Below are 8,983 nucleotides of genomic sequence, written 5' to 3'. Positions count from 1 at the left end.
TTCATTGACCTAGTCTTATATTTAGTAATTCTATAAGAGATTAGAGATGTCAGATACATTGGAAGTGTTTTTTTGCATTATCTCTTTATAGATAAATTACAAACTACTGCTCTCTTCTGTCGGTTAAAGAGACCCAACCTACTTGTAGATATAAGGAACAGTGGTGAGTTTTAAAACCAGAGTGGCACACCCTGACCTTAGTATTCTTTGTTTTCTTTGTTATTTTGGTTAGGTCAGGGTGTGACGTGGGTGATGTATGTGTTTTCACTTGTCTAGGGGTTTTGTATGTTTATGGGGGTGTACTCTATCTAGGTGTTTTTGTAAGTCTATGGTTGCCTAGGTTGGTTGTCAATTAGAGGCAGCTGTCTATCGTTGTCTCTGATTGGGAACCATATTTAGGCAGCCATATTTTTGGGGTATTTTGTGGGTGATTGTTCCTGTTACGGGACTGTTTTGTCTTCGTTGATTTGCCGGTTTATTGTTTTGTTCGTTGTTTAAGTATCCCATTTAAAATATGGATTATCATCACGCTGCATCTTGGTCCTCCTCTCTTTCACCCGAAGACAAACGTGACACAGAGCCAGTAATGAACCTCTGGGCATAACGACATACAGCACCTAAGGGTTTAACTGTGGACGCTGCAGCATGCATGTAAACAACATCCCCATAATCAAATACACACACAAAGGTAGACTGAACCATTTTCTTCCTATTAAGCAGATAAGCAGGCTTTTGTTTTTGTAAAATAAACCAAATCTTAAACTTCAACTTTCTTACCAGCTCAGATATGTGTTTTGAAAGAACTTGTCATCTAGGCATTCCATTTCTATACCATTTAGCCTAGTAATTTTATAGTCATTTATAGTGGCAAAAAGTATTGGAACCCTTTGGAATTACCTGGATTTCTGCATAAATTGGTCATAAAATTTGATCTGATCTTCTAGGCCACAACAATGTAAACATTCACAGTGCAGGGTGGAAAAAGTATGTGAACCCTGGTTGACCCTCCTTTGGCAGCAATGACCACAACCAAATGTTTTCTGTAGTTGCGGATCAGACCTGCACAACGGTCGAGGCATTTTGGACCATTCCTCTTTACAAAACTGTTTCAGTTCAGCAATATTCTTGGGATGTTTGATGTGAACCGCGCTCGAGGTCATGCCACAGAATCTCAAACGGGTTGAGGTCAGGACTCCAGAAGGCATATTTTCTTCGGTTGAAGCCATTCTGTTGTTGATTTACTTCTGTGTGTTGGGTCGTAGTTCTGTTACATCACCCAACTTCTGAGCTTCAATTGTCGGACAGATAGCCTTACATTCTCCTGCAAAATGTATTGATGAACATGGGAATTCATTTTTCCGTCGATGAAAGCAAGTTGTCCAGTACCTGAGGCAGCAAAGCAGAGCAAACCATGATGCTCCCTCCACCACCGTTGGGATGAGGTTATGATGCCTTTTTTTCTCCACACACAGTGTTGTGTGTTCCTTCCAAACAACTCAACTTCAGTTTCATCTGTCCACAGAATATTTGCCAGTGGCGCTGTAAAACATCCAGGTGCTCTTTTGCGAACTTCAGAAGTGCAGCAATGGGTTTTTTGGTCAGCAGTGGCTTCTTCTGTGGTGTCCTCCCATGAACAACATTCTTGTTTAGTGTTTTACGTATCGTAGGCTCATCAACAGAGATGTTCGCATGTTCCAGAGATTTCTGTAAGTCTTTAGCTGACACTCTAGTATTCTTCTTAACCTCATTGATCATTCTGCGCTGTGCTCTTGCAGTCATCTGTGCAGGATGGCCACTCCTAGGGAGAGTAGCAGCAGTGCTGAACTTTCTCCATTTATAGGCTATTTGTCTTACTGTGGACTGATGAATATCAAGGCTTTTAGAGATACTTTTGTAACCCTTTCCAGCTTTATGCAAGTCAACAATCCTTAATCTTAGGTCTTCTGAGATCTCTTTTGTTCGAGGCATGGTTCACATCAGGCAATGCTTCATGTGAATAGCAAATAGTGTTTTTTATTGGGCAAGGCAGCTCTAACCAACATCTCCAAACTCGTCTCATTGACTCCAAGTTAGCTGACTCCTGACTCCAATTATCTTTTGGAGAAGTCATTAGCCTAGGGGTTCACATACTTTTTCCAACCTACACTGTGAATGTTAAATTATGTATTCAATATATTACTTTTTGCACAGTGTTTTTGTCTATTGTTTTGACTTGGGGGAAGATCAGATCACATTTTTTGACAAATGTATGCAGAAATCCAGGTAATTCCAAAGGGTTCACATACTCTTCTTGCAACTGTAGATAAAAAATGATGTAGTTTAGAGAAGAGAATATATGTTGTTTTGTTAGCATTTAGCACCAAATTAAGATCAGAAAGTGTCTTCTGAAGTACCAGAAAATCAGATTTCAAATGTGAAAATGCTTGGCCAATAGTAGGAGCGATGGAGTATAACACAGTAACATCAGAGTATAAATTAATTTTACAATTTCTCATTTTGTCATTTATGTTATTAATATAGATATTAAAACAATAGTGGAGATAGTACTGACCCTTATGGGACATATTTTTGAAACGCTAGAAAATTCGATACCATCTGCCATGATGACTTGGGTTCTTTCATGGAGATAATTATTGAACCATAAGCAAACATCAGCGCCCAATCCAATCGAAGACAGCTGATTTAACAGAGTTCCATGATCAACACCGTCAAAAGCTTTGTAAAAGTCAATAAACATGGCAGCACAACTTTTTCTATTATCCAAGACGTTTGCAATATCACTCCCAACAAGCATTGTGGTGCGAGCAGTGCTATGTTTAAATCTAAAGCCAGATGTATTTATATTAAGGATTTACATATAGAAAAGACTGTAGTTGCTTGTTGCCTAAAGACTCTATTACTGTGCATACCTACATATCCATGATCCAGATTATAAATCCCTTCCAACGAAACACGCTTGAAGTTCCATGTTCTCTCCCCTCCTCTCCTCTGCCGTAGTAATCCGAAAGAGCATCAGGGCGGCTCCAGTGAGACCACTATCCAAAGCCCAGAGACCCAAAAACAACAGCAGCAGAGGGGGAGTCACTCCTACAGCAACAATATGAAGTCACAAAGAGATATAGGGATAGTTTTAAAAGACTTTCCAGCTTCCAATCACAGTTTTCCAGGTCCGTCTCTCAACAGGCAGGGATCGAGCCCTGGAAGCTGGAATGTGACACAAGAGAAGCTCACCCCCACGGATATTCACACACACACACACACTTGTGCTCCGCACTCTTGTTCCTAAAAAACTCTCACACTCTCATCTCCCACACTCTGTAAGACCCATCGTCTCTGCTATACATTCCCCTCTTACCACCCAACCTGACTACATTGAGCAGAGAGAGCAACTCTGTGGCACAAAGACAGACAAAGAGGGAGAGAGAGAAGCAGGGTGTGGTGGGGGGGTAGAGCTTTGGATTTGGCTATGGAGAAAAAGAGAGACAAGCGAATAAGATTGGAGAACCAATGAAGTGAAGGTGAAAGAGAGAGGGAACGAGACAGAGAAATAGAGGGAGGATTGAGTATGGCATGGGAATTTCATTCAGCTTTGACTGGGAATTTGCCTCCTGACTTTTCCCGTCAATATAAAGTTTGTCTCTTGAGCCACCGTAGCAACAACATACCCAGCAACACGTCCTCAAAAGATAAAAAAGATAAATCAAGAAATCTGTCATTGATTTTGACGTTTTTGCCAAGAAAGTCTTAGTCGCGCAATTTTACATCTAACTGAGACGTTTGATGCATGAGAACTATTCGTCTCTATGAATGTCAACAAACACTTCATTGAATAATCCTGTCCATAGTTCCTGCTCCTACTAGGAGTAGTACTGTTAACCAGTGGGCTGAACAAGACCCCCTGCTACGATCACACACACGTAGGAGCGGACCTACTTTGACTATTGTTAATATGCTTCATGTTGCTTTTATGAACTGTGAAGATTTATCATACTGCATTACTTATGCGCGCGCGCACGTGTGAGTGTATTTGAGAGCTGGAACAATGATCAAATGATCTGAATGAGCCAATCAAATGTTATCAGTGTTAGATGATAAGGTCTTTCACTCTGAATAAAAAGGTTGCTGACAGAATCATTTATTGTTGCTGACCTTTAGTCCTACGACACACAAAGACAACTTTTTAACTAGAGAACAACAGCATAACTGTCGGCCTACACAACTCTGACTCGACCAATAAACGCACACAACTCTCCCACAACCTTTTAGAGAACACAACCAGCATACAACTTCCACACAACCCCCGATCACCTACCTATTGACCAGCCAACAGTACAGACATTCCTCTGTATGAGAACAGAGTTATTGTGTGTCTCTGACTATCCTGCCTGCCTGAACTAATCTGCTCATTAATGTCTAGATGAGGAGAGGAACTCCCAGAAAACGACAGTGAAAGAATGGAATATAGAGACTAGAAGAGGAGAGAAGGAAAGGCAGATTGGGTCTCTGCTCCTACTGCCTCAGTCATGGGAATGATTAGATTATGACTGTGTAGGACCATCATTTATGTAACACACACATCTCAAAAAATAATGAAGCGACTGTCTCTGAGCCAAAAACACAAACCAACCAAGACTGGCATGCAGAGAGAGGCCACGTCAAGGAAAATACACACACACACACACACACACATCAGGGAACATACACACCTCTCTTTTTCTCCAGCACATATTAACAAACATCCCGTAGCAATGATGATATTAAATATAATGAACATGGCAGTTGGTGGCATGACTCAAGACTGTGTGAGCCCACTGAGCTAAAAGCTTGGCATCCGCTAACATCAGTCTTCAAGTTACAGACAGGGGTGCCCCTGTTCATCAGGACATTGTGTGGTTAGCTGCTGTTGGTGCAGGGGTGGAGAAAACTGTGCATCTCTCCAGGAGTATTTCCCACCGCTGTGTTCAAGTTCCAGTGAGAGACTCCAGTCACATCATATACCGTACAATGGAGTTGGAGCGCACCTCTGATAAGTGGGTCACGGAGTGCACTTAAGAGATGTCACTATGCAGACGTAGCAGGATACTAGAGTTGTTAGTGCGCACCGCTGCCCCTCATTTACCCATAGTCCTCCTCTGCACCTCAATCTCACTGTAGGATCATTACGTAACCTTTCATCCACTGTCTCACTGCTGTTTCTCCCTTGTGAGAAAGTATTCTCCGCTAACACAAAGAAATAATATGCCTTCAAGTTACAAAATATCTATGTTTTCCTGTGAGTTCTGTTGATAATAGAGCCCCACAGGGGAGGTGTCATAATACCCATGCAACCTAGCAGTCAAACAGGGAAATGGTTCCAATCGATTTTTTGCACAATTAATTTTTCCAATTGGGAATTTTAGAAACACTTGAAATAAGGGCAGGGTTTGTGTAGACTGACCCTGGCGTGACGTTTTGATGATGTAACTCTCTCTGTACATGGTGACGTCGGCTCAATTTACTCGGATTCTAAAATGCTACAGTAATTAGTGGGTGGGTGGGGGGTAAATCCAGGCGACTATATCGATATAAATAATATTGTTCTAGAGAGATTTACACGGCTATCAAAACAGCAATTATTTTAAGTGTTTCTAAAATGAATGAGGGAAAAATGATTGGAACCATTTCCTTTTTTGACCAGAGTTTTATGGGTTTTATGACTCATACTGTGGGACTCTGTGCTTGATAGATGTTGTTCTCCATGTTAAAAAAGGTCTCTCTTCTTCTAACCAATCATGCAGGCTGACACAAGCACAAATCCTCTCTGAGGAATTCAGGAGACGTGTCAGAGTGTGTGTGCAACAACATGGACAGGCAACTGATTCTTTGTGACCGCCCTGCTTCCATTTTTAGAGGTTTCAACCAGAACTTGACAACAAAGGTCACATTCCTTTAAAAGCAGAGGTGCCCTAACCGCATGTGACAGAGAGTGCAGGAAGTCTGTGTGCTACCATGCATTCTTGTTTGTCTCTTCCGGTTACTAGTCCAACACTCTAACCACTAGGCTACCCTGCCGCTACCCTTGACAAAGGTGAGGGAAAAAAAGACTGTATAAAATCAATAATACAGAAAGCCAGCTACATTGTTAAAACATTTATTATAATTTTATGTTTGTGGTTATTGTCTTGCTGGAAGATCCACTTGCGGCCAAGTTTCTGCCTCCTAGCAGAGGCAACCAGGTTTTTGGCAAAAATGTTCTGGTACTTGGTAAAGTTCATGATGCCGTTGACCTTAACAAGGGCCCCAGGACCAGCGGAAGCAAAATAGCCTCATAACATCAAAGATCCACCACAATATTTTACAGTAGGGATGAGGTATTTTCTGAAAATGTGTTGTTCTTTCGAAGGCCAAAGCCACTGCTGCAGTGTGGCCAGAGCTCTATTTTCATGTCATATAACCATAGCAACAATACAAGTGTCAAAGCCAATTAGCAAACTCCAGGCAGTGGTATGGTCAGATGGTGGGTTTGGCCTTCTGAAAAAACTACACATATGCAGAAAACACCTCATCCTTACTGTAAAATATGGTGGGGGATCTTGGATGTTTTGACTCAGTTACAGATTTCCTTTATTTGTTCACATGAGGAAATGCATTTACACAGCTTCAGCTCTGAAACACTCATCAAGGCTGCGTCAGGTTGTGTGTGTGTGTTCATGCGAGTAAAGTGCGAGTGTGTAGTTAGGTTAATCATGTTATCACCAGAGGGGGTTGGAGAGTAATTGAAGCGTTTGAACAGAAAGTCTGCGATGAACAGAGACAGTTTAAAAAGGCCTTTAGCCACAAAGCCCCAAAACCATGTCTGTTTGCTGAGGAGTAGAATCAGATGTGATAGAGCAGGGCTGGAACTACAGCATCTCATTGACCATGGTTGGTCATAATCCCTGTTCTAAGAGGATCTCAACACTAAAAACTGTTCTTGGACCACACAGCTGGGTTATTTACTATTTACTACCACCTAGTGGTTAAACCTGTATACTGTGAGAGGGGACAGGGGCGAGTTCATAGAAAGACAACAAACGCACACCGACTTTCTCCTAAACATGTTTGTCCTCCTTAGCAGGTGGCCTAACATGGACCTGTAGGCAACTGTTTAACTTGACCAATCCACTTCATCCGTTTCATCCATCAGAATGCTGCTCCTCTTCAGGTCTTGCTTTATTTTCCCTTTTCCTTGAGGTACACAGCTGAAATGCATAGAGCTCATGATATTACATGTTAGTCAAACACATAAAACAAACATCCCTCATATCTGACTTGTGAATAATACACAGTCAATCCATTGCCTTTAAAGACCTGCAGTTGAAAGCTGTTTAATTGAAATGTTGTATGCTGTAAGAAGCATCAACATCCCCCTACCTAGTTTCTCGACAGCCTCCACACACACGCTAGGGTACATGCTGTCGTTGTATGTGGCCACTATAATGTACAGAGCAGTCTTCACAAGAATCAAGCCATGTGTTCCCTGTTAAGAGAATAAAAAATATCCATCAGACCAGACATACCCTTTCAACCACAAAACAAGTACAGTGCAGTATAGCTGCACTAAACTGCAGTGTACTGCAAAACCACTGCTTTTCAACATCAAAACAAGTACAGTGCAGTATAGCTGCACTAAACTGCAGTGTACTGCAAAACCACTGCTTTTCAACCACAAAACAAGTACAGTGCAGTATAGCTGCACTAAACTGCAGTGTACTGCAAAACCACTGCTTTTCAACAACAAAACAAGTACAGTGCAGTATAGCTGCACTAAACTGCAAAACCACTGCTTTTCAACCACAAAACAAGTACAGTGCAGTATAGCTGCACTAAACTGCAGTGTACTGCAAAACCACTGCTTTTCAACCACAAAACAAGTACAGTGCAGTATAGCTGCACTAAACTGCACTAAACTGCAAAACCACTGCTGGAAAACTGGAGACAAATAATACATGTATATTCATAAATTGTGATGAGCCTACTGACACATTTGCAGTAGATGGAGTTCCTGTCAGCTCGGACACAGGTGTATGCTTTGTCTTGAAAGTAGAAGCCCCGCTCTCTGGTCGATGTCATGTGCTTGAAAGAGTCTACGAAAATCTGGGCTTGTGTAGGAAGAACCTGTAAAGTTACAGTGTGAAGGGCAACATAATGAATCTGACCGGAGACAGATGGTTTTTAGGCTCCCAGATGAATCCACTTCCTCATTGCTTTGCTCCATCCAACTGCCTCAACCCCATATGTGGAAAATCATGAATTCGGAAAACTATAGTATATATTGCACCACAATACCTCTTCCAATTTGAGGTTTTAGAAGATAAGTAGTTGCTACACAATGGGGTGCCCTGTGAAGTTGGCTTTGACTTGGATGTCAACACGGGAATTGGATTGTGTTGATTGCGATGTCTGAATGTTCATTTTCTTTTTAAATTACAACAAAAGCGACATGACGAACTTGCCTGAAACCTTGCAGACGCCGCAGTTACTGCTGCAGTCTTGGCAACCAGAATGACCGCGCTTTCCACGTGTTTTGTATCGATAAGACAGTCATTTATCAAATTCTGAAATTGGTTCATAATAACCAATTTTGTCAAAGACTGTATTGTATGTCTTGTCCAGGTCAGAGAACTAACGCTGATACTTTTCCCCCTTCGGCGTGGTGGACGACGTTTCCATGGAGACCATCGGTGGGTGTTACCAGCCTAAAGAGATCGTAGTGAAAACATGCTTCTGCTAATGGTTCCCATTGTAATTGATCCTTGATTCATTTTGCATACATCAATTTAAAAAAGAAAGAAAACACTGCCATTACATACTTTACAATTCTTTTTTTGCTCCTCTACACACAAAAAACACCCATTCAACACATTTTTACAAGAAAGGATGGATGCATTTTTAGCCCTGGGGATGAAACTACAAGCTCTCTACCTTTTTCTTGTGAGATAAGACCAGAAGCAAAAATAAAACA

The 8,983-nt window shown here is 41.5% G+C and overlaps 2 protein-coding genes across 3 annotated transcripts in view; both read right to left on the bottom strand.

Moving 5' to 3' along the window:
* The window catches only part of LOC135525541 (protein eva-1 homolog A-like), a 23,919-nt gene extending 20,529 nt beyond the window's left edge, over positions 1–3,390 (bottom strand). Inside the window, exon 1 of one of the 2 annotated variants that reach the window (XM_064953216.1) lies at positions 2,910–3,390. The gene's annotated coding sequence lies outside the window, so the exon portion shown is untranslated. The remainder of the gene's footprint in view (positions 1–2,909) is intronic. The other variant, XM_064953217.1, reaches the window with a different exon arrangement.
* A 2,736-nt stretch (positions 3,391–6,126) lies between these two features.
* On the bottom strand, positions 6,127–8,737 carry pfn4 (profilin family member 4). Its single transcript, XM_064953218.1, has 4 exons — positions 8,475–8,737; positions 8,002–8,136; positions 7,393–7,498; positions 6,127–7,220 (listed from the first exon to the last, which is right to left on the bottom strand). Exons 1-4 carry the CDS (start codon positions 8,589–8,591, stop codon positions 7,192–7,194), a joined length of 387 nt encoding a protein of 128 aa, XP_064809290.1. The 5' UTR covers positions 8,592–8,737; the 3' UTR covers positions 6,127–7,191.
* Between the last annotated feature and the right edge of the window lie 246 nt (positions 8,738–8,983).

The sequence above is a fragment of the Oncorhynchus masou genome, chromosome 32 (assembly GCF_036934945.1).
Source record: "Oncorhynchus masou masou isolate Uvic2021 chromosome 32, UVic_Omas_1.1, whole genome shotgun sequence".
NCBI classification, from domain to species: Eukaryota; Metazoa; Chordata; class Actinopteri; order Salmoniformes; family Salmonidae; genus Oncorhynchus; species Oncorhynchus masou.
This window is presented reverse-complemented; position numbering and strand designations above follow the sequence as displayed.

Bases quoted from the DNA above. Each gene is read 5' to 3' on its own strand.
- pfn4 (XM_064953218.1), bottom strand. From the start codon at position 8,591: ATGAACCAATTTCAGAATTTGATAAATGACTGTCTTATCGATACAAAA. The intron at 8,137-8,474 runs GCAAGTTCGTCA...GTAACTTTACAG, and splicing joins CGGCGTCTGCAAGGTTTCAG to GTTCTTCCTACACAAGCCCA. The intron at 7,221-7,392 runs GTAGGGGGATGT...TATGCATTTCAG, and splicing joins GGAGGCTGTCGAGAAACTAG to CTGTGTACCTCAAGGAAAAG.